Genomic DNA, 24,758 nt, shown 5'->3' with positions numbered 1-24,758 from the left:
ATGCCCCAAAGAGTCCAAAGACTAAGGTTTCCAGATGCATGATTCAAACCATTCTTTGTCTCTGAGAAGTCTATGTAACTTGAAGAAAAGTTGAAGCTGTGTTTATATTATTCACCCTAAGAAATTTTCCCCTTTATTAAGTACTTAAGTAACATTGACATTTCTAAGTTATGAAATTATTGTTCCTCTTTAGGCTAAGTTCCATCGACATGAAGTACCATATTTGGAAGCTGGGGGTGGTTTTCACTGACAATGTAAGTACAGTACCAGAAAAAAACAAGATCTTGAGCCCTAAGTCAGGGGATCCTGTTGAATTTACAGGGAATAAGCAAGTCCTGAGGTTTCTCATTGCAGCCTCCCTGAGTAATCGTGTATCAGGTGCCTGAGAGGTGCTGGGGAAAACGCTGTCTTGTGCAATAGTATAACAAGAAAGGGGCTCTGTTGTAAGACCTTGGGACAACTTATAGCACCCCAGTACCTATGCCCCCTTTTCTTCATGTTGTTCCTCAAAATGAGGAGAATGTAGTTTAATGAGTGCATCATATCATGAATGCCTGGAAAATGCCAGTTTTCTCCCATTTCTACAGTCCTTTCTCTACCTTGCCTGGTATACAACCATGTCTGTCCTGGGCCACTACAACAACTTCTTCTTCGCTGCTCATCTGTTGGATATTGCAATGGGCTTTAAAACCTTGAGGACAATCCTGTCATCTGTAACTCACAATGGCAAACAGGTATTGGTCTATACTTACTTGTAACAATGTGTAGAAAAGGGGGGGGGTGGGGAAGTAGTATGCAAGTGTATGTCAGGAAAAGAATTTGTCCTGGTGTGGAATGCTTCTTTCTTGGACAAACAAACTTGAACTTGTAGCAGTTCTTTTTTTGAATCCATAGCCAACTGATGATGGAACATTAAAGTTAGGATCAACTAGGAGAATAAGGATGGGCTGAGCAGAGTAATGGACATATCAGAATCACTTTTGGTACCTTTTATGAACCTACCCCCTTCCTCCATAGCTCTTATTTACCCTTGGGAGATAATTAGTGTATGTATAAAGCTCCTAGGGACTTCAAACATGTGTTCCTAGTAATAAGAAAGTTAATATGTATATTTTAATATATATTTACACATAATATGCATACATACATGTAATGTGTACCTCTACATGCTAAACAAAGAATTGACTCTGACCATATGTAGAAGACTGGCTACAACAATGACCATAGTCATATTAAAAGCTTCTAGTAGATTCTCCTTATTTGCAAACTCAACAAGTATAGTTAAGTATGTATGAGACATACTCCCTCATACTTCTAAACCTTTGTATGTGACAGGGCAACAAGAAATTCAAAATATGCCAAGCTTATGCCATATTTCAGGTTCTGAGTCTCATAACTACTATATAAGGTAGATGTTAATCTCAAAAGAATTCAGGCCAAGAGGCTGTGTGACTCCCCCTCCCCCGCAGCTGGTATCTGGCAGAGTTTAGGTCCAACAATCCCTTTGCTTTCCTTTGGGAGGAGGCTCCAGTTCTCCATCTCCTCTAAAGCACTTCCTATGAGATCTGTTCACCAAGAATTGAGTAACTTCATCCCTTAGAGGGCCAGCAACACATCAATTTTGCTGCTTACCTTAGCTTTTGTACCTGTTCCCTTGTGTGCAGCTCCTCAGAAGCAAAAGATCTATCTACACTGTTTACCTTCCCTTCAGTCCAGTATCTAGTCCCTGCTGGAATGGGTCGCAGAGGCAGGTCCCTGGGATTTCTCATTCATGCTGCTGAACCCCCGGCCTCCTTATATAGAACGGAACTAAAATGTCCTGTGACACCATGGTGGACCCAAGCAGACTTCCTGGTTCAACCATTGTAATATTTGCAATAACTTCAAAGCTGGGGGTGATTATGCAGGTTATGGCTAGGTTGCAATATAGCTGAGGGGGAGCCACCAGTCTGAGGAGACTTAGGCTTCCTCAGCAGCAGCTTTGGGAAACAAGCAGCTCTAAAGGCAACAGAATCCTCTCACAGCACCTTGCCTTGGATTCTCAGGGACATTTGCCCTTCGCCTATGTATAAAAACCACACTCCGGGCATTAGTGTGGTGCAGATGCCTCCAGAAAGTACTAGACTGGTGACTTAGTGATGAATCTATGGTTCCAGGCTCTTGAGGCTGAAGCGTAATATGAAAGTGTTAACTGGCTTGGTCTCCTCTGAGGTTTTTCTCCTTGTTTTGTGCACAGCTATGCTCTAGTGCCATTGCACACAACTGTCCCTCTGGGTGCATGTGTTTTAGATCATCTGACTCCTCATCTCCTTTATAATGACATGAATGACATTGGGTTGGGGGCAGCCTCATTATAAGTTAACCTCTCTAAACACTGCCTCCAAATAGTCACGTCCTGAGATACTAGTGATTAGGACTCCACACATCAACCGCAGGGAGGATATGGTTCAGCCCTGACACCCCACCTATGAACTTCTGATAAGCCTGTTCAAGCTCTTCTCTTCATCACTGTCACCCTTAACTACTGGGGGTCCCATGAGCCTTCTCTACATCTCCGTTTTCTCCTCCCTAGCTGGTTCTGACTGTTGGCCTCCTGGCTGTGGTTGTTTACCTCTATACTGTGGTGGCTTTCAACTTCTTCCGCAAGTTCTATAACAAAAGTGAAGATGATGACGAGCCGGATATGAAGTGTGACGACATGATGACAGTGAGTACCCACTGGCCATGGCCACACAGCCTCTCTGGAAGAGAAAAGCCAGAGGTGGTGGCATTTGAGAAGAGACCAGTTGTCATCTGTCCAAAAGAAGGCAGTGTCTTGGAGAGATGGGGGTGATGTAACGGGGGTCATCACACTGTGGGAGCCAAGGGGTACCAACACTTCTCTCACTTTGGAATGAGGATTAGACACACCATGCGTGAGCACATCTCAATTCCATGGCAGTACAGCTTTCGTTTCCATCTCTGAAAACTGGGAGTGAAGTTCCAAAGATCAGAGATCCTTATTTCAGCCATTCATCTGGCTTCTTTCAAGACAGACAGATACCAAAGGCTAAGAGCATGATGCAGCAGGATAAGGCGTGTCTGTCAGGTGTGGGGGATCCTGTCCAGCCCTGTCAGAATGAAAGGCACAGCTGGGGGGACACATGCTGTGGAGGTAGCAGTGGCAACTCTTCTAGGGCTTATCACAGTCCAACTTCAGGGAAAGACATGCAAGGTAAAGGTCTGGAGCATTTCTCTATAAACAGGTAATGCTTATTGGCTAAAACTCCCCTTATGCTAGCTTGGGACAAGGCAGCAATGCCAGTCATCAGAACACCGGTGCACCTGGCGCCTGGCTTCAGGCTGCTCCCTGCGCTGGCTTTGCCCCTTCTCTGTGAGCCTAAGGCCACTGGTGGGGAGAAAGGATACGTGTGGCTGGCTAAATGAAGCAGTGCTCGGATAAATATAAACACATGTGTCAAAGTCGATCGCAGGTTGGGTGTGTTGAGTGTTCCTTATCCAAATTCTTGGGACCATAAGTGCTTCAGATTGGGGAATACCTGCACATATCCTATGTCTTAAAAAGTAGGACCAAAATCTAAACATGAAATTCATCAGCTCCCTTTATATTTTAAAGCCAAAGTCTGAAAGCAATTTTACACAAGTGTATTTAAGATGTACTTTGACAGTGAACATGATGTTAGGTCAGGTGGTAAATGTTGGACCTGAAGAGGTGTCATGACGGCATTTAAACAGTTTTATGTTTAAAAACATTGATTTCAGGTTAGGGATGCTCAGCCCATACTTGATGGAAATTCTTGGAAAATATACAGAGGATAAAGAAGTAAAGCCTAAAAATCAGGCTGGCAAGACAAAGCCAATAGCTGGTATATGCCATACCATCAGCCTTTACCAACCTTTTATTATATGCATCGCAATTCAAAGTAGGTTTTCAAAAATATAGGAATTTTTCCACCCTGGTAGACAGCAATCTGGGTGCAGTGGACAGCAAAGGCCAGCATCACTGAAGATGGTCCCTGTTCCCAGTTCAGGACTGTCATGCTTAGATGTGTAGTGTGCAGTGACCATGCTCCTGGAGAGCCATTCCCCTTTCACCTGAACTGCCACCACCATCTTCCCTAGTGCTACCTCTTCCATATGTATGTGGGAGTGAGAGCGGGTGGCGGCATTGGTGATGAAATCGAAGACCCTGCTGGTGACCCTTACGAGATGTATCGCATCGTCTTTGACATTACCTTCTTCTTCTTTGTCATTGTCATCTTGCTGGCCATCATTCAAGGTATGGTTGTCAATTACAGTACATAGGAGCTGGATTAAATACATCTAGTTTGTTTTGCTTTTCTATATCCATCAAGTGATTGTTTTACAAAGAAGTTTTTTTTCCCTAATTCATCTAACTTGTCAATTTAACAATTCACTGAGCACTTATTGTCTGTGAATTCTTGTATATAGAGAGCCAAAGAGCCCCCTAGACAATTTCAAGAAACTTGAGGGCATGCACAGAGTACTCCTCACCCTAAATTATGTCTTCATCCCTTCTGCTTCCTAGATGTCTCCTGTGGTTGCCTTACCCTTTTCTTTGTTCTCTCATGCGGAGAGGTGGGGAAACAGGAGAGAAAGGAGCTATAAAGATATGACATGTCTTATTGTCTTTTAGAGCAGATAGGAAGGTACTGATATTTTAGTCAACAGTTTGCTAAGAAGCAAAGATGATGAATTTAATTTGAGTCATGCTGAAATGTGGCGCTGATATTTTGATATTTAAGTGTTGAGGACTCAGATGCAAAGACGATGAGGGAAGACATTGATCAAAAACAATGAGAACACGTGATTGATATCCAGGGGATCAGGAGAAGAGAGAGTTAAGGGAAGCAGCTGTCAGCACCGAGGCACAGGAAGAGAAGCCATAAGAACTGACTAGCCAGGACCAAGTGCTTGAAAACATAGCCCTTTCCCCTTTAATTTTGCTGTAATAGACAAGCTCAGTTTGATAATATTTTTTTTGACAAATCAAAATGGACTCTGCCACTTCTCCCCTGAGACTATGATACAGAAGAGGGTACTCTGTATTTAAAAACCCAGGTCTGATTATTGATGCTTTTGGAGAGCTGAGAGACCAGCAGGAACAAGTACGTGAAGACATGGAGGTACCGTTCTTTCTTCTTATTTCAACCCCACACGGGTTCCTCAAACCATAGACAGGGCTATTAATTAGGGCCGTCCCTAAGCAAAACTACTAAATCTTCCCATGCCTGTTGTCTCGCTTTCTCTGCGCAAAGCTACCAGCCCTGGGCACTAATGCCCTGTGAGCTTCACCCCGCCATGCCTGACACACTGCTGCCTCCTGTCTCATACTGGAGGGAGCAGCATCTTCAGCTAGAAAGGTGGGATGAATAAAGGCATATTAGCCCAAAGCATTAAACAGGAAGGCAGTTTTCCTTGTCCCCAGTTCGGCAGGCTGTTAGCGGTTTTCCTTCCTCTGCAGCTATGCGTACTAAGGTGGTTTCCTTTTATGTTTGTTTTCATAGACGAAATGCTTCATCTGTGGCATTGGCAATGACTATTTTGACACAACCCCTCATGGTTTTGAAACACATACACTGCAAGAGCACAACTTGGCCAATTACTTGTAAGTAGTCTGGTGAAGGATGTCATCTTCAGGGCAAAACAAAATAACTCTGTCACAAAGTCCAGTCTGCTCATGTTGTTTCTCCCTTTCTGTTTGAAAGAGGTAGACAGGATCAGTAAAGGAACACCTCTGTGTGGTGATCTGCCAGCTAAATAAATGTGCCAGGAAAAGAAGGTTACACTGGCCCAAGTCTTCGGTATGATAGAAGATGAAATTGTCACTCTCAGTAGAGGGAAAGGAAGAAGCTGTCACCGTTAGAGCCATCCCTGTGTGCCAGGACCCAAGATAAAATCTAGTACTAGTGTGAAAACTCAAGGTTTGGGGTTCAGGCTCTGCTACCATGCAAGACACTTTCTCTTCCTTTACCAGTATCATGTTCTCCTTTCCCCAAGGGCATGCGACTTCTAGAAAGCATCTCTGAAGTCATATAATATGAACTGAGAGTGCACAACACTTGTGTGCCACAGACAGAGTCAAATCTTTGATCATTTAGCACAAGTGAAACCACACTGCCTTTCCCAAGATTTTCACAATGAGAAACAAAGCAGTCTCCTGGGAGGAGGAGTATGAACGGAAAGCAAACACTGTCCATGGCTCATCCTCGATGTGTGATTTCAAGTCTAATTTTTACCATGATAAGCAGGCCTATTGATAATGCTATGGAAAGGGTCGGGCTTCTCTTTTATAGTAAGCAAGATATCTTGCAAGTGGGTTTACCTCAAATTTGGAGGACTTCAGAAGGCTCTTCCTCATTGGCTTGGAGATGAGCATCTATCATCATCAGAAATGCTTCCCTGGTTCGTACAGGCTTCCTAGTTTTCAAACCGTATTTCCAACTTATCTTAGTAGACGATGTTAGACAGTGTGGGTAAGAACTACCTCCCGCTGGAAGGACGGCTCAATTGTTAAGAGCACTTGTTGCTCTTGAAGAGGACCCAGGTTCAGCCTCCACCCAGGCAGCACACAACTGCCTGTCACTCTAGTTCCAGGATGTCTGATGCTCTCTTCCAGACTCTGCTGGCACTTGCAGGCACACACATATATAGTTTGTTGTTGTTGTTGTTTGGTTTTAGTTTTTTGGGGTGGGGTGGTTTTCAAGACAGGGCCTTTCTACATACTCCTGACTTTTCTGGAACTTGTTCTGTAGACCAAGCTAGCCTCAAACTTAGAAGCTCACCTGCCTCTGTCCCCCGAGTGCTAGGATTAAAAGTAAGCACCACCATGCACACTAATTTTTTTGTTTTGTTTTGTTTTTAATTTAAAAACCCCTACCTTTCCTCCATTTGTTTTTCCAGATTCTTTCTGATGTATTTGATTAATAAGGATGAAACAGAACACACGGGTCAGGTAAGAGACAAGCTGCTTTTAACTAAGAACTAGGTGTGTCGTCTTCCTTTTACTAAGTCTTAAAACTGAGCAGTACACTTGAGGATATCTGAGGCAAGTAGTCTCTTAGATGCATTTTTCCCATCACCGTTTTTGTTACTTAGTAAGAAGTGAGAACTCTATGGTGACTTCAGTCTATTCCCCCAAGATCCCCTGATAATCCCTCCCAACAAACACTGACATTTTCCAAGCCATTGTGTTTACTGCTTCTGTATAAAATAGCTGGAGGTGGGAGGACAGTAGAGAGGAAAAGACAACGAAGAATGGAGTGGGCGGCTGGAACAAAGAGCAGGAGATTCAGAGTAAGACTGTGGGAGAGACAGCACAAGAAAGAGCGGCCTTGCATGTGGGCGACAGCAGGAACGTGGAGGTGTGGTGAGAGCGGATGAGTGAGTAGCGGTGTCAAGTAATCCTGTGACTAACTCTGAAAAAGAAAGGTGGGCCTAGTTACTCAAAAGTCAGACGTCAATGCCTAGGAAAACTACAGCTCAAACACTTGGGTTGTAGATCAGGCCTCGGGTAGCATGAAGTGTCCCCTCAACCCACCTTCTTTTTAGTCCCCTGAGGTTTGCCTCCTCCCCTTCACCATGATGGGAAGACAGCTCACAAAACCAAGCAGGCTGAGGAGAGCGTGAGAACATGTCCATGTGACCTCACATCAGTTCCCATTGGTCTCCCTAAAGGAAACCACACAGAGCAAAAACAAACCGGGCTTAGCTTACCAAGGTTTCAACACAAAGTACCCTTTGTTTACCCTGTTTCAGGAATCTTATGTGTGGAAGATGTACCAGGAAAGGTGTTGGGACTTCTTCCCAGCTGGCGACTGCTTTCGTAAGCAATATGAAGATCAGCTTGGGTAAATCTGAGTTCAAGACGAGCCGTGATTCTGGACAGTCACCTAATGCAGCAGAATTCTTCTTTTACACTGCTTTAAAAAAAATCCATACTTGGAAATTGCTCTGGCATTTGTGCCCAGTGGACAAAGGACGGCAAACTGTCAAGGACTCCACCCGACTGCTCGCAGGGATCTCAGCTCTAAAAGCAACTCGTTCCTGGGAACAGCTCAGAGAAATATGAAGTCTTGAACACCTAAATTGTCATGCAAGAGGGGCCTGCCAGGGACTGATGGGGAGAACTACACAAAATCATGTTCAACTTGTGTTAACTGCAATCTAATTTTTCTATGGTACTTGCTAGTGACTTTCCAGACTCAGCCTGAAAAGCTTTAAACAGCTAAAGAAATAGAAAACACTTTGTCGAACCTGAAATATCGATTAAGTGCCTTAAAAATCTCTTTAGATATAGCTATGCAAGTTTTTTATGTTTGTGTTCCAGAAGGACAACTCCATTAACAGCTGTGCTGATTCTGTCTCACCCTATGAACCTGTACTTGAAGGGTACTCACACCATTTCTTCAGTAACAGCCTCCCAACTGCTGTCAGTGGAAGAAAGGCACTGGACTGAAATTTCAGAAAAATCCCAATCTTATACCAAACTTGAGTGATGCTTTATGGTCCTGTGTAAGTAGTGGAGCTGCCATGTTTTAGGTCAATCTCCTCCAATAAAATGAAGTGCCCACTGCAATAAAGTAACACATGCCAGTTCGTGGTTTGGCCTCTTGTCATGTAACCACTTCCTGTTCCTTTACTGCAGGATGGCTGGAGTCAGGGACGTGAGACAAGTAGCCCATGGGTTTTGTGGCAAAACAAAATGGCCACAGGCCAGAGGGTATTTATTTTGACCAACTGCATGCCTTCTTGTTTGTATATATTCCCTTAATTAGCACCTGTTATTCCATAATGTTGTCAGGAAAAACATAGCTATGACATCCCCTGTCCTTAAAGAAATCTATTAGGTGACTAAGTCAGATAACAACAGAAATAAAGGCCCAAGCAAGCCTCATACATGTATTCAGATGCCATCAGAAACAGAGGTAGGCATTGGCTGCTGTAAGCATTAACAGTACATGTTAGCGTGGGATATTCTGGTAAATTAGCCCACCCCTCACTTAGAAGGCAACCAAAATTTGCTTCAGGCCCATATTCCCCCTTGGTACACCCTCCCCTCCTCAGGAAATCATGCTGTCCAGCCAGTCTTCCAGCTCTTCCTCGGTGACGTTTTTGGGTGTGCTTGTCTGTTCAGGCTCCACAGTTTTCTCTCCAGTCATGGATGACTTTTCAGGAACTATGGAAATAAAATCAACATTAGCCACTTCATATCAATTACAGCGGTGAGGGTTAAGGCTTTTGGGGGGTTTGAGGATATACTTCAGCCCAAACTATTTCTCCATAACAAGGAAGAAATTCCATGATTGTCACCCCCTAAGATGCAATGAATAGTATCTAAACAACATAAGCAAAGGCACAGGTTTGCTCTTCTATTTAGGCTGAAGATGAATTTCACTGTTCATGAGTGTTGAGTTTGTTTTAACACAAAGACCAACAGCATCGCTCAGTGTCCTTTTCCTATTGATGCAATCCTGAAACATCAGAATGACTCTGAGCTCTGTATATGACAGTTATCTTAGGCCTATCATATCAGAAGGACTACCAGCTCACAGAACATTTACAAGATATAAACATTCTTTTGCTTTAAAAACCAAATCAGTTTGCAGCCTATTTAGTCGGTTAAAAGGTCTTCCTCTGAAAGGCTTTTATAGCAGCTCAATTTGCAGCTCCAAGTTTAATACTGCAACCGGGCTGGTAGCCACTTTGGAAGCTTGAGATATTGAGTAAGAGAACGTGCTGGAAAGGTCAGCTCAGGGGAAGCTGTGATTTGCCCAGGGGAAGAGATGCCTGGGACACTGTTGGATCAATGACAGGCACAGAGGGGTGGCGTAGGTGATGTGGTAGGACTGCTCCCATAAAAACACACTGAGAAGATGAATGGGAAATGAAATGAAAGCCATGCCTGTTTCCTCCTGGGCCACCTGCCCATCTCTTTCTGGCTCCTGGTCCTGAGACGTCTGGTCCAGACAAGGTCTGTCGTCCTCTTTCACAGGTGCATCTAAGTGCAGCAGCATGTCCAGTTCATCTTCCAGATGGTCTGCCTCCGAGTGTGGCGGGAAGGGGGCTTTCTGCAAACCTTCTAGAGGGCTTGGTCTTAAACTGTCTTTGCCCAGAGACCTGGGACAACTACCAGCAGCAGATCTGAGCTCGGAGATGGGTCCCCTTAACTGCATGCCCAGTTCCTTGCCATCCTCAGGTCTCCTTGGTTTCACCTGTGGAAGGTCTAAGGGAACTGTGGTCTGAAAAAGAGCATTATGTCAGAATTTAGTAGAGTCCTCCTGTCTGCCTGAGCACAAGCAGTTAAGGAAGCCATACAATCCTGTGACAGCCCACAAAGGACGTCCTGTTGGGGCCCCACCACAGTGCTCTCCCTGACCCCAAGGAGGATAAAGAGACTGTGGAAACATCATAGGGCTGAGCCTCTGCCCAACCCCCCTCTATTATGTGCTAACTAACTCAGAGGTTGAATTAAAAGCTCATGTCCTCCTATCCCTGGCCTGAAAGCTAATTGTACCACATGGCTATTTGAATCGATACTTAAGGCTATAATGAAGGATGACCTATCTGTAAAAGTGACTAAGAAGTAATTAGCCAAGGAGACCTGTTCACTGTACTGAGATGCAGGAACACAGAGGGGCAGGATCATTTGCCAAAAAGAAAAGAACTCAACTGTTGTTTGAATACAAGATGTCAAATGTGAAGAAAACAGACTATTTGGCTACTTTATAGAAAATTCAAAACCAGGTAAAATGTAGTAATAGAAGCCAGGGTGATGGCTGTCTTGTGGGCATGTGTAGTGGCCTCAGAGGACCTGACAGTGTTCTGACTATCCATATGTAGATGCTGATTCCAAAGTTACACATACATATCTGTACATTCTTCCCTGTCTGTGCTGTGCTTCGAAGGCTTCCCATATGACCATGACAGGTCTCAGTCTGAGGTTGAGGAACCCTCTTTTGGGGTAAGGCCACAGGGATGGCAGGGACCCACAATGCCTAGGTTAGAAAGTGTGCCCTACAGTAACTGATCCCTACTCTTACTGAAAGATGTAGATTGCTAGAAACTCCTCAGACATTTTTCAGAAATTTACTTCAGCATGGCCTTCTAAGCATAAACTAGACCAATGTCCAGCACTGCAGTTGTACAAAGCAAAGCCAGGGTGTGGTCCTCCTCTCTATGCTAACCCTATAACTGTTAACAGTGATTTCTGTCCCGCCTGGTCCTGCAGCCATTCAGTCCCAAATAAACACACAGAGGTCTACACGTTTGTTGACAGGTTTCTATCCTGCTCGATCCCACAGCCATTCAGCCCCCCAAAACACACAGAGGTCTACATTAATTATAAACTAGTTGGCCTATTAGCTCAGGCTTCTTATTAACTAATTCTTACACCTTACAGTAACCCATAATTCTTGTCTGTGTTAGCCACATGGCTTGGTACCTTTATCAGCAAGGCATTCTCATTCTGCTTCTTGTGTCTGACTTCCTCTGTGACGACTCCAGATTGCATCTTTCCTCTTCCCAGAATTCTCCTGTTCTCATTGCCCTGCCTCTGCTTCCTGCCTGGTCACCCTGCTGCCTGGCTACTGGCCAATCAGCATTTTATTAAACAAGGACAAGAAACAAATCTTTACATGGTAAAACCATTGTCCCACAGCATACAACTGTTTCATGGATCTCTGTGAGAACAAGGAAGTTGTTGTTTTCCTTATTTTTTTTAACTTCCTAAGTGATACTAATAAGTGCAATAGAGAACAGACCTGAAGACTATGGATGTGCGTGTGCGTAAGAGAGAGAGAGAGAGAGAGAGAGGAGAGAGAGAAAGTCTTTTACCTGGACCCAGGTGACAGTTTTCATAAGATGGCTTCCCTACTGTGCCTTAAGAGCACAAACAGAGCCATGAACACACATTCCAGTCACTCAGCACACAGACACAGCCATGAATACACACCTCAGTCACTTAACCTGCCTTCTATTCCACCAGCATAGTCTTTATTATGATTGTTTTCATGAATGTGGACCTGCCTGGGTCACCATCCCCGTTCACTGCAGCTCATGTGTTCTCACACCTCGGACCTCAGCTTATATCCATTGTTTCCTGAGACCAGCCAGTCCTAGCCATACCATGATACATCAGCTTCATTTCCACAAGCTCTTACGGCACACTGAAATTCACATTATCATTTCTATGCCTCTTTAATTATTTCATTAAACTGATTAGTATCAATATTTTCCAGTAGATTGAGCTCAGCGAAGGAGGAACCACATCCACCTGCTCACCACTGTGTCCCTAGTGCCAACTCAGAGCCTGGTACCTGGATATTTTGTGGTAATAGCCAGACTTTATAGTCTGCTATAGTCTTGCATTCAATTCTATATTTGATCCACTAAAATGTATCATATATAAAGCACATCAGTAATGTCAAACAGCTGCTTTGTTTTCCTTCCAACATTATAAGGTAACATCTCAATAAGAGGCCTCAGTTGATGATGGACAAGAAAAGCTCAGGCTAAGACACCCTGCAGACTGCACTCTTCCCTTTGGTTCTTCCTCTGCCCCAACCCAGCCCGTAGGCAGATTGATTTTACCTGGATCAACTCTGCAGCAACGTTAAGCCGGACTGAGAGGGGCAGCTGTTGAAGGGCTCGAACCAGTGACTCACTGTCCACGTAAAGTGATGAATTCTAGATGGATGTGGAGGTGGGGGTAAAACAACTGTAAATAAGTCATCCATTGGAGATGTTTTTGTCCAGGAGTCCAATAATAAATCACATTTAATGACATTTGATGTCTCTCTACCAAACACTGAGCCCACAGCACAATCACTCAGAGACACAGTTAGGGCAGTGATCACCATCACACCAAGCTGATACCCTAACCCTAAAACTGGGAGAAAACTAGCATTTTAATGAAATCTGACCAGAAACTTCCCCTAAACCCAGGCTGCTGGTCCTAGGCAGAGGGAGAAGAGCTGGTTAGGTGGTAACATGGTTGCCAGGTGTCCTAAAAACAAGCTGGTGGGTAAGCACTGTTTCTCTTCAAATCAGAAAACAGCAACTTCCTCTTTCCAGCCTGCTACGCTCAGTGTGGCAGTGGCACTAAAAGCTTCCTTTGACCCTTTCCACCCAGGAATGAAGCTAACTACACTCCTGCACTGCTATCTCAAACCAGCATCCCTGCTAAGTCCATAGCCAAACCAGTGATTGATTATCTACTATCCTATTAGCTACCTTGGAGGTGTCCTGGTGACCTAAGGGAAGCAAAAGCTTAAAAGGTGGTCATTATGACTTCCAGCACAGAGGCCAACACCATCCACCACCAGTGTTGGACAGGGACTTTCATAGGTCAGTCCAGGACTGTGTCTTTTCCTATAATTACTAACCACTTTGGTAAAAAGCCAGAGATCCCCTCACTTAGCAGCTCTATTGTAGGGCATCTCAAGTTGATAGGTTTATAAATTATTAGAGATGGAAACACAGTTCTTGGCACCTCAAGAGCAGAGCCTGCCACAGAAAGCCTACATTAGTCCCTAGTTCATAAAACAGCAGAACATGGGGATCCATCTGAGTAAGCAATCTGGTTTTCCCACAGCCCCCTTAAAGCCATCCTGAAATGACTAGGTCTTTGGGAAGCCATAATGACAATGCTAACTGGCATTGTTTGCTCTAGGGAAAGAAAAGAAACAAAGAAATTCACCTCTAAATTAGATAACATATTTAAGAAATAAAACTCTGACAGGAATGTGGGAAGTGGGGCCTGCTGCACAAGCGCAGACCTGAGCTGGGCCCCCCAACACCCATGTCAAAGCTGAGCATGGCAGTGCATATCTGTAATCTCAGTCTGATGGGAAGTGGGGGGAAAAACAGATCCCAGGGGTTACTGAGCAGCCAATCTAACCAAAACGGCAAGTTCCAGGTCCAGTAAGAGATTCTGTTTCAAGCAACAGGGGGCTAGAAAGATGGCTCAGAGATTAAGAGCACTGTTTTCTTTCAGAGGTCCTGAGTTCAGTTCCCAGCAGCCACATCGTGGCTTGCAACCGTCTATAATGAGACCTGGTGCCCTCTTCTGGCATGCAGGCATGCATGGGTATGGGGGTGGGTGGGAATTCAGTACCTAATCCATTCCTTACTCAAGAATGCAGCAAGGTCCTTGACTAAACCTACAGCGTGAACGCAGAACGCAGCCTTCGTGGTTTAAGGACTGACTGAAGGCCTTCTATAGGCATGTTTTTATTTCCTACATTTACCCTACTTGATGAAAGATAATAAAGAAACGCAGTTAAAAGAGGAATGTGGGGGTGGGGAGGCGGGGAAAAAAATAGCAAAGCAATCTATTGTGTTAAAATCACAACCATTAACTTCCTACTTCACAACTCAACCTGAGACATTCACAGATGGCCAAATGAACTCAAGCTTGAAGGACCTGATGAACTTATGTAGTTCCCTGTACATGTTCTCTCTCCAGCAGGTAGCTGAGAATAAAATGCATATGGATTAGAGCTCTTTTCCACGGGATTCATCTCTGCGATAATGGAAAAAGGCGGGGCCTTGGCTTGACATGAGCTAACCTACATTCAAGACGTTTCTCTTACCTGTTTTGGACATGATGTTTCACCATCCCATTCTTTCTCTTCAGCAAATCGGAACTGTGAGAAGGAGTCCCCTAGGAATAGAAAAAATAGATATACAATACACACATAAATATATATATAATCTTATATATATACATGCATATATACACACATATGCAATTTTGTACAGAAGATATCCAGTTTCTGTTTCCATCTTAGAGCATAAAGGACACTCTGAACTGTTAACCTTCCCAAAAACAATGACACCATCCTACAAGTCCTGGATCCAGTGCATACATCCGGGCACTGAAAAATGCTGTTGACAGATAAACTCATTTCCTTCAGTTTTCACTCAAACCACCATTCCACATATCATGGGGACAATCAAACAGGCTTGAAAACATTTACCTGTATCTAATCTATTTCCATCTTTTCTGGTCAGTGTATGCAAAGAAGTTTGTATTTATGACTTGGAGAACCAGCAAGACAGAAAGGGGCAGAGGAGACTGACGGAAGCATCTCTGGGTGGACCCACATGCTAACAGACATCTCTTAGATAAGTTATAAGCCTCCATTATCACTCCAAACTTCACATTGTCAGAATGCCGAACACAAACCAAACTCAGAGACTGTGCATTAGATCACCATGTAATCCACAGAGTACCTGCACTGCCCTGAGTTCCTGAGGTGCGATGGTAACACAGGGGAGCACTGACCGTGATCCGGGGCAGCAAGGTCTGTGCTCTGCCTCGGGCTTGCTCTGTACATGCATACACAGCTGAGGATTTGCATTAAGAATTCATTTGCACATGAAGAATTCTCTCTCGAGCTTCCACAAGGATCTAAAATTTGGTCCTGCCTCATTTGCTTTCTCTCTCCCAGGCAGCCTGTTTTTGCATTCTCACTTTTGCGCACCAATGCTCTATCTCATCTTTTTCTTGTCCTGAAGACCACATGACTCTCACCCCTCATCTGCTACCTGTATTTTAAAACTCCCGCACAGGCCACCTCTTCCCTGTATGCTACTGTCCAGGTGATATAGTCTTTTCCTTCAATTAACTGAGTCAGGAGAAAAGACTTCAAAAAGGAAGACAGATAAAGGTAAAAAGTAGAATCCTTCTCCACATCCACAAGTCTAAAAATACATGATCACGGCATAACACAGGGCAAGATCAAATGCAAGAGAAACAATCAAAAGTGGGGGGAAGTCAATACATTCAGTTGTTGGTGAACCAATTGGACAAGAATGCAATTGTTCTATAGTTGGTGGGGAAAAGCAAAACAGAGAAGCACAAGAAAAGAACCAACTTTTTATTCTTTCGGCAGTAAAGCGGCTGGAACCCAATGCTTTGTGCTTGCTAGGCAAAGTGCTCTAACACACAGTCCTACCCATAATCCTCATTTTGTTTTTCTTAAAGAAGTATGCACATCAGCTGGGTGGTGGTGGCACACACCTTTAATCCCAGCACTCAGGAGGCAGAGGCAGGTGGATCTCTGTGAGTTCAAGGCCAGCCTGGTCTCCAAGAGCTAGTTCCAGGACAGGCTCCAAAACTGTTTCTCTGTAGAGAAACCCTGCCACAAAAGACAAAACAAAACAAAAAAGGTATGCACATCAAACAATCTTACCTCAGTACAGAAAGTCCGTCAGGGATCAGGGGCTGTCACTGACTCTGTCACCTGCTTTTGGGACCCTTTCCTCCAACTGGGTTGCCTTGTACAGCCTCAATAGGACAGGAGGTACCTGGTCTTACTGCAACTTGATATACCATGGCTGCCTGATATACATGGGAGGCCTGCCCTTTTCTGAAGAGACAGAAGGAGGAGGGGATGAGGGAAAAGAGGTAAGGTTCAGAGGAGGGCTGGGGTGGGGGGGAGAGGAGAGGGAAGGGGAAACTGTGATCATGCTGGAAATTTTAATCAGTTATTAAAAAATAAAAATTAGCATATATATAAAATTCAGGCAGGCTAGATGACTCAACAGGTAAATGCATTTTCCACCAAACTTGAAAACCTGAATTTGATCCCCCTGGGACCAATATAGTGAAAGGAGAAAACTGCCTCCTGAGTGCTGTCCTCTGACCTCCACACACTCTGTGTGGCATGTGTGCCCAGACACACACACACACACCTGAATAAAATAGAGATATGGCTAGGCATGGTGGTATACACCTTTAATCCCAGCACTTTGGATATGGTGGAACTCTGAGTTCTAGGACAACCTGGCCTACATAGCAAATTCTAGGCCAGCTAGGCCTGGCTAGGGCTCCACCATGAAATCCAGCCTCAAAAGAAAGAAAGAAAAAGTGTGCATGTGTGCACGTATATGCATGAATGCACATTCATATATTAATCTCACTATCACAACCACTGCAATTAAAGAATGAATTATCAATACTAGAAAAACAGAAGAGATAAAGCCATGACAATCTGAAGAAAATAAAGACTGTCACTACTGTGCTAGGAAAACCCAAAGAAATGAGTACGGAAGGATTCAGAAAAATTATAATAAAAATAAGCATCTCTCTCAAAATCCAGTTGAGGGTAAGACAGAAGAGCATAATGTGAATATACACAGAATTTCTAGGAATAAAGCATAAGAAACGCTTATTGAGAGCAACTGGTCCAAACATCTAATTTAATCTACAAAGTCAACGTTCAGTTCAAATCTCAAAATGATTTATCAATCATTTTTTTAAAAATATGTAAACCAAGGTATGCAAGGTTTGTTTATTTGTTTGTAAGACAGAATCTCACTATGAAGCCCTCAATGGCCTGGAATTCACTCTGTAGACCAAGATGGCTTCAAACTCAGGGATCCACCTGCCTCTGTCTCCCAAATGTTGGGATTAGAGGTGTGCGCTACCACATCAATCCCATATATGCCTTTCCAAGCATGAAGAATTTGTCTCAAATTTTAAAAATAGATTAAAGTATTTCAATGAATAAAATAAAGATCTACTCGTAAAATAGAAGTGCCAAAGAAACCCATGTGTGTAAACATTCAGACAACAGAACATGATATCCGTGAAAAATCAGTCTTGATTAGAACTAAAACATCACTATTCCAATACTCAAAAATATATTTTGTATGGATCAGAGATGTGGACATTCGGGGAAGGCAGAATAACAACAAACAAGGCTGAGTTTTAAAGTTAAAAAGTATAAATTAAATCGCACAAAATGAAGATATATAAAATCATTTTTGTCTTCTGTGACCATAAACCAAACTCAGAAATGACACAGTGACAAGGCTTGTTTTCAGCACAAAGAGCTATTGTTTCTAATCTGTAAGCAGCTCAGAATAAAGCAACGCAGGAGAAAAGTGGGACAAGAGAATGCTATACGAAGAAAAATGGCTGCGAACATGTGTAATAATCAAAAACCAACCTCAGAACCTGTAAAACTAGCCAATAGCTGACTGCTTTATTCAAGGCTGTTTTGTTATTATTATGTGTGTGGGTACACATGGATTTGTGGGTGCATATGTGCGCATGTGTAAGTGGAAGCCAGAGGGGTCATTCCTCAAGCTACCCACCTTTTTTGTTTATTTGGTTTTGTTTTTCTTTTAGATTAACTTTATCACTAACCTGGAACTCCCAACACAGGGTAAGCTGGCTGGCCAGCGAGGCTAAGGGATCGACTTACCCTGCCTCCCCAGCACTAACCCTGCATGTGCATATACCTATGCTCGGCTTTTTCTTTTTAAATAGGTTCTGGGGATCAAACTTGAAGGTTCTCATACTTGAAGCATTTTGCTGACTAAGCCAATTCCGCAGCTCCATTTATGCCATTCTTGAACTTTTATATATAAAACAAATGATCATAAGACCTTATATATCGTAATATGTAATTAGGATAGTGCTTCTGTACTTATTTGTATATTTCAATAATTTTTTATTAATTTATTTATTTATTAAAGATTTCTGTCTCTTCCCCGCCACTGCCTCCCATTTCCCTCGCCCTCCCCCAATTAAGTCCCCCCCCAGCCCGAAAAGCAATCAGGGTTCCCTGTCCTGTGGGAAGTCCAAGGAACCCCCACCTCCATCCAGGTCTAGTAAATTGAGCATCCAAACTGCCTAGGCTCCCACAAAACACCACCAAGAGTTTAATAATGATTAACCAACTTGCTGTAAATCTATTTTTTTTTTTTTTTTTTGGCTGAGAACTAGAAGAATTGCCCTTCCTCACAAATGAATCCATCTGAAGTAGTCAGAGCACTCTGAGGATATAACTGAAATATCCAGAGAGAAGTACACAGGCAGTTGGGCTGCCTTCAAGCATTGCTTTTTGCTCCAAGAACTTGCCAGTTCTCCACAAGGGATCTTGGAAGCAGCAAGCAACAACCTAGGTGGTATGAAGCTGGGAGCATCTCCTAAGCTTCCACATGGGTGGACAGAAAAAGGAGTCTAGAACCACAAAGGCACAAGAGTTGAAAGTTTAGGTTTACAGGTAGGATCATGCTACCTGTAAACTAGAAGCTAGAAGCATAGCTAATACCTGAGTAACCCTCTGTTGGAGGCTCACTGTGTGCAAGCCTACGGTTGTAGCCAAAAGAGGGAGACTGACAGGAGCAACAGCCCAAAGCAATCTGCAGCTTTATATAGACTGTTTATTAGAAAAGAAGGAAAAACACAGGACACAGTAGAAAAAGATTCACAGAGATTGACATGCTGACAATATTTCATAATGTATGTCAAATTTGGAAGAACAGAAACAGCTACAAACCATAAACAATTGATGTGGGATTCCCCTCTGTATATTGTGAATGTCACTGATTAATAAAGAAGCTTCTTGGGCCTATGACAGGGTAGACTAGAGCTAGGCAGAAAAACTAAACTGAATGCTGAAAGAAAGAAGGCAGAGTCAGTGAGATGCCATGTAGCCACCAGAGGAGATAGATGTTGGAATCTTGCCAGTAGGCCATGACCTCATGGTAATGCAGAGATTAATAGAGATGGGTTGATTTAAGATGTAAGAGTTAGCTAGAAATATGAATAAGCTAATAGGCCAAGCACTGTTGTAATTAATATAGTTTCTGAGTGGTTATTTCTGGTCTGGGCATTGGGAAACGAACAAGCAGTCTCTAGCCAACAAAACAATGACACTCATGACATTTCCAACCCACAGAGAAATCAAGTATGTACAAAGAAGAAAATTTTAAGAAAGAATGAGATATCTAAAATACTGCTTTCAATAAACATCACAATGATATAACTTGACAGTGGTTTTGTTTTAAGACCTCACAGGGCTGGCAGGATTGGCCAGTGTTGGGAAAGCACTTTGCAGACCTGACCTGAGTTCAACTCTTAGAACTCACAGTGCAGGGTTTTCTTCTGACACTATATTTGTGCTGTAACATACATACGCTCTATCCCTGCCCTCTCCCTGTTTTCACCCCTTTTGCCCACATACTCTCGTTCTCTTGTTCTCTCTCACACACATAATAATCATTAATAAAAATTAAGTTTTAAATAGTCCACATGGGTGAAGCACACAGAGACTAATTGCAAATAACAAACTTGCTAAAAGAACTGGACTGCTATCTAGCCTGCCAAACCCTCTCATTCTGGCACTGAAGATGAAAGGATATTAACATTTCCAAACTGTGAGCCCAGAACACAAGTTCTTCTAAAATATTACTAAAATGATTCCTTCTAAGTCATTCTGTGGCATGCATAGAAAAAATGGTGGTGGCACCATCTGCTGTCCCTTTCTTACAGGTCAGACGTGATTGTGTACAATCAAGGGCAGATGTGATTGTGTACAATCCAGGGCCTTCTTTAAGAAACAGTGCACAGTGGATCCACAGCATGCTCAACCCTACTCCAGCACCAAGGGAAAGTGCCACATTCTTCCACCAATGCCATGTTTCATGACTTATAAGAGATTGTAGGGCAGCCTTACTAGACACCCACACAACATCCTAAAGCAAAACAAAATACTGGGGCTGTTCTGTAGCCTTCACCTCAACAACCCTCCAAACCTAACTCTGCAAATAAGAATGCCAACATGCAGGCCTAAGATGCTCGCTAAGAGGACAATCTAAGAATCGCTAAAATAGCAGGAGGAGGCAAGGAGGTAGAAATGGTACAGAGCGAGAGGCTCTGCTTTCCTTTGTACAAAAAGCTCGGGTGGCAGCAGTGGTGTACCCATACTATCAGAGGAAGGCTGGGAAGGGAGGGTTGTAAGTTCAGAGCCAGCCCCATTTAAAAGCTGCAAATCATTCTGCTCCAGAGAAAGAGTTGATATGCACACAGTAAAAGCTGAGATGTGAGACAAATTTTATTTATTATGTTTTGAAAGTCCTTGCTCTATTGCCAACTATGGTTATCTTCTATAGCGAAAATAGTTTTTTTCCCTCAAAAAAATCCAAGTAATTGTGTAAAGAATCAAATATTAGAAAATTATTGGCATAGACAGGAGGGGGTTACTTTAAGGATACTTCCAAACATTCAAAAAGAGGCTGGGGAGATAGTTCAGTGGACAAAAGAGCTTGTATAAACACAAGGACAGGAATTTAGATTCACCTGAAATAACCTAAAAAACCAGGCACAGCCTTGCATGCCTGTAACCCCAGGACTGGAGGCACACAGAGAGGCAGATGTTAGGGTTTACTGGCCAGCCAGCTGTGTAAAAACAGTTAACTCCAAGTTCTGTGAGCAACCTGGTCTCAGGAAATATGACATAAAGTGATGAAACAGGACAATAAGAGTCTGCTCTGAATTCTGTACACACACAGACACACAACCTACAAAAATTAATATAATGAATAAATAAATCAAAGAGCGTATTTTAAGCAGCACACAATGCTCTAATTTCTGAAATTCCCTGGGTAAAACTCATCACCATCAAAGAGATCTCCAGCTCCAGGTGCTGATGAGGCACAGGGCCTCTACCTGCTCGCTCACTATTTGAGAAGATGAAAGCTTAACTATGGAAGAAAATGACTGTCATCAGCACTCTGTCCTGGCATGGCTAGTCTGGCAGGACCTTGTTCTGCCCATCTCAGAAGGAGGCTGGTACCTACTGATATGGCCAGCCTGTTTAGAATGCTGTCGTGACTGCAGGTGTAATCTCACACTGTCGGTACCAGCTAGGAAAGCAACAGGCTGCGTGGTGCCAGGACAAGACTCACTAATAGAAGTCTTACAACAACGTTTCAGTTAAGCTTGTGTTATGTTTGATTATTTATGAAACATATACATAACATTCTATGAAAGCCTTTTTAAACTAGGCAGATCTACATGTACTGACACTGAAATATTAACTATTGCTTCAGTTATATAAAAATCAACTTGTAGTATATGAATATGATGCTTCTGAGATATATATATATATATGGGATATATATATCATATCCTCAAACTAACAAAATAACCCAAGACAGCTATATACCTATTATTTTAGGAGCAGTTATCTCCCAGAGGGTAGTGGGATTGAAGAAAATTTTCATCTCTGCTAATCCTTTTCCAGTTGAATTTTCCTTTGTCAACAACAAGCTATTTGGGGGCACTGAACCAACAAATATTAAGAGAATCTGTGAAAAAGTTAAACATTCTTGAGGGCAGGAACTAAGATTCTGTCAACCCCAGAATTCATTGTTGTATTAATAAATTATTTTCTTATTAACTAATAAAGTCCCCTCCACATTTGCTAGAATTTTCTAATTTTCACCATATTAAATTTCTCAATGAATATTTTATATCTAGTACCCCAATATTTAATATGTTGACACCATTTGAAGGCATGAAAATCTAAATTAAGAAATAAAAAGTACTTTGTTTCGGAAATCATCATGGGCTTGTGAAATAATGCTATAGAGTTTTTTAAAAATATGAGCTTTTATAGAATCTACATAGTCCCATGACGATATTGGTGAGTTAAAGTGGCATACATAGCCCATCTCTGCATTTAAGGTGTCCAGGTCCCTCGCCCAGCTTAACTTCCCCACACTGTCTAACAGGTGCCATATGGCCCCAGGCAAAATGGACAGAAGCTTGCTAGACTCACAGAACCAGGATGCTTCAAAAGTCTGCACACTGTCACAGATAGCACCGCTTTCATTTTAAGTTTACCCTTCCATAGTTTAAAAAATCAACAAAGAAAACACTTTCAGCCAAACGAAAGCACCTAACACAATCAGAGAGCCTGGGCATTCAAGTCAAACTGTAGAGCACAGGAGACATGACAACGGCACAGGCCAGGTGGACAGCAACACAGACGGTTAAAGTTCCCGCTGAAGCCTCACACCCCGTTCCTATCATCTGGCCATTTCCCACAAATGACATCCTTCCCAGTTCCTATGATTTTTTTGTTGTTGTTGTTGTTTGACTTTGGAGACAAGGTCTCTCTACATAATCCAGGCTGGCCTTGAACCTGTGATTTCTTCTGCCCCAGTCTCCCAAATCCAGGAATTACTATACCCACCAACTGTTCTGAGCTTTTATCATGAACTTGACCCATATGCCTTGTTTTGCCAGCTTTGGACAAGCACGTCACTGGAAGCTCCATTCCTGCCCCCTTGTTACCATCATCCCTTACCCTCAACCAGAACCCAGAGTCTGAGAAATCACACATGAGCACTATAGGCTGACAAAGCTCCCACAGAGAATAGGAGGCCAAATGATCTCCACGATGGTTGCCATGGAGATGGAAGGCCCCAGTTCTTTCTGAAGATTTCCCATCTGTGAAACATAACAATATTTGGAAAATCAGAGTAAAACTTAAGTCCACAGGCTCACACAAGTCCAGGAAAGATCCCAATTCAGCCTATAAGGCATAAAAATTCTCATCACTCTCAATTTTTAGTCTTTTCAGATTTGCCATTTTAAATATGGATATCCTTCAGTGTTTAACCTAAAACAGAACAATATCTAACACTGTTATTGTGAGGAAGACAATACAAGCCATTAAAGTATCTTAAAAGTTAGGTCAAGCTATAAACAGAGAGGTAATCAAATCTCTTGTCCTACCCAACTGTGACTCATAATTAGCTTTCTCACCAGCTTTGAGGCTCCCCAAGCCCCTGAGCATCAAATATCCTCATTGAGCTTTACATATAGGATGTGCTTATCTTTCTAACACCCCAGAAACCAGGTGTTCATCTGCATGAAGAATGTGGAGGGACAGCTGGGAGTCAGAGATTACAGAGTTCCAGACTTTATGAGAGAAGGATGATGCTGTTATTCTGGAACTTAGAATATTATTTTCCTTCAAATTATTGGTGAAATACTTCTGCGCTGACTCTATCACCATTAGAAATATGATTAAAAAGTCTTTAGATCAATCATTTTTACAAGAAAGCTAACATCAAACCCTAGCACAGCATTCCAGGATGAGCGTAAATAATCTGAGAAGACTGAATAAATAAGAGAATCCAAAGAACTTCAAAGGGACACAGACACTGTTAAGATCATTGAGTTGATTTGTGGAACCCTGAGTCAGTTAGGCTCAAGTCTGAGAGTATGTAACTAAGACATGGATAATCATGGCAGCTTAAGATAAAAGGCTGTACCTCTATCAACCAAATGACTTCTAGACAGGCTGTCAAAGACTGTCCTGGTAGCCCAGTCCCCTTCCAGTTCACTCTGCCTGAGAGGCCCTTCTCGTCCATCTGAGACAATGGCCAGAGCTCCTGCTATTGAGCCAAAACTGCAATCAAGAAGGAAGAAGAGTTGAGGGAAAGGGACACATGGCACTCATTGCCAGAAACAACAGCGCATCCCGCTTACTTCTCACACATCGACTATCTTTGCAGAACCAAAAGAACATACCATAACTTTTCTCAGAAGTCCTAGGACCAACTCAGAAGTAAGAGATCTCTTCTCACAGAAAAAGAAAGGAAAGAATGTGCTGTATAGTATAGGCTCTCTTACATGGACAGTCAATAGCAGCAGTTTCTAGGGTAGGAGGTTGTGCCTAGGGAAACATAAACAACCACTGCCCCCCAACCAAAATAATTCAGTGATAGTCCTGTAACATCTAAACTTCTTTGGATGGAATTTAGCTTAGAGAATATGTCTTTCAACTTGCCCATCTTGCTGATAGGGGATAAGTGTGAAACAAAATTTAGTTTTCCAGCAAAATGCATGAATGTTTTACTGAGCCAGTACTATTTTCTATGGTACTATAAGAAAACCATCCTCTTCTCTCCTTGTTTTCATA

The 24,758-nt window shown here is 42.8% G+C and overlaps 2 protein-coding genes across 2 annotated transcripts in view; one reads left to right on the top strand and one right to left on the bottom strand.

Annotated features, from left to right (window-relative positions):
- Nucleotides 1-8,609, top strand: part of Ryr3 (ryanodine receptor 3) — a 522,546-nt gene extending 513,937 nt beyond the window's left edge. Inside the window, exons 97-104 of the mRNA XM_041678998.1 lie at nt 194-254; nt 588-734; nt 2,573-2,707; nt 4,123-4,279; nt 5,083-5,147; nt 5,529-5,629; nt 6,925-6,976; nt 7,780-8,609. Coding sequence (XP_041534932.1) covers nt 194-254; nt 588-734; nt 2,573-2,707; nt 4,123-4,279; nt 5,083-5,147; nt 5,529-5,629; nt 6,925-6,976; nt 7,780-7,875 — 814 coding nt within the window. The 3' untranslated portion in view covers nt 7,876-8,609. The remainder of the gene's footprint in view (nt 1-193; nt 255-587; nt 735-2,572; nt 2,708-4,122; nt 4,280-5,082; nt 5,148-5,528; nt 5,630-6,924; nt 6,977-7,779) is intronic.
- A 275-nt stretch (nt 8,610-8,884) lies between these two features.
- Aven (apoptosis and caspase activation inhibitor) overlaps nt 8,885-24,758 on the bottom strand; it is a 139,138-nt gene continuing 123,264 nt past the window's right edge. The window contains exons 3-6 of the mRNA XM_041678996.1: nt 14,616-14,686; nt 12,613-12,708; nt 9,926-10,262; nt 8,885-9,199 (exon numbers count right to left, since the gene is read on the bottom strand). Of these exons, the coding sequence (XP_041534930.1) occupies nt 9,084-9,199; nt 9,926-10,262; nt 12,613-12,708; nt 14,616-14,686 (620 nt within the window). The 3' untranslated portion in view covers nt 8,885-9,083. The remainder of the gene's footprint in view (nt 9,200-9,925; nt 10,263-12,612; nt 12,709-14,615; nt 14,687-24,758) is intronic.

This window comes from Microtus oregoni, unplaced genomic scaffold (genome assembly GCF_018167655.1).
Source record: "Microtus oregoni isolate MIOR12 unplaced genomic scaffold, Mior012 000031F_ref0000149, whole genome shotgun sequence".
Lineage (NCBI taxonomy): Eukaryota > Metazoa > Chordata > Mammalia > Rodentia > Cricetidae > Microtus > Microtus oregoni.
The sequence above is the reverse complement of the archived record's forward strand: the minus strand, read 5'-3'. Positions and strand labels throughout refer to the sequence as shown.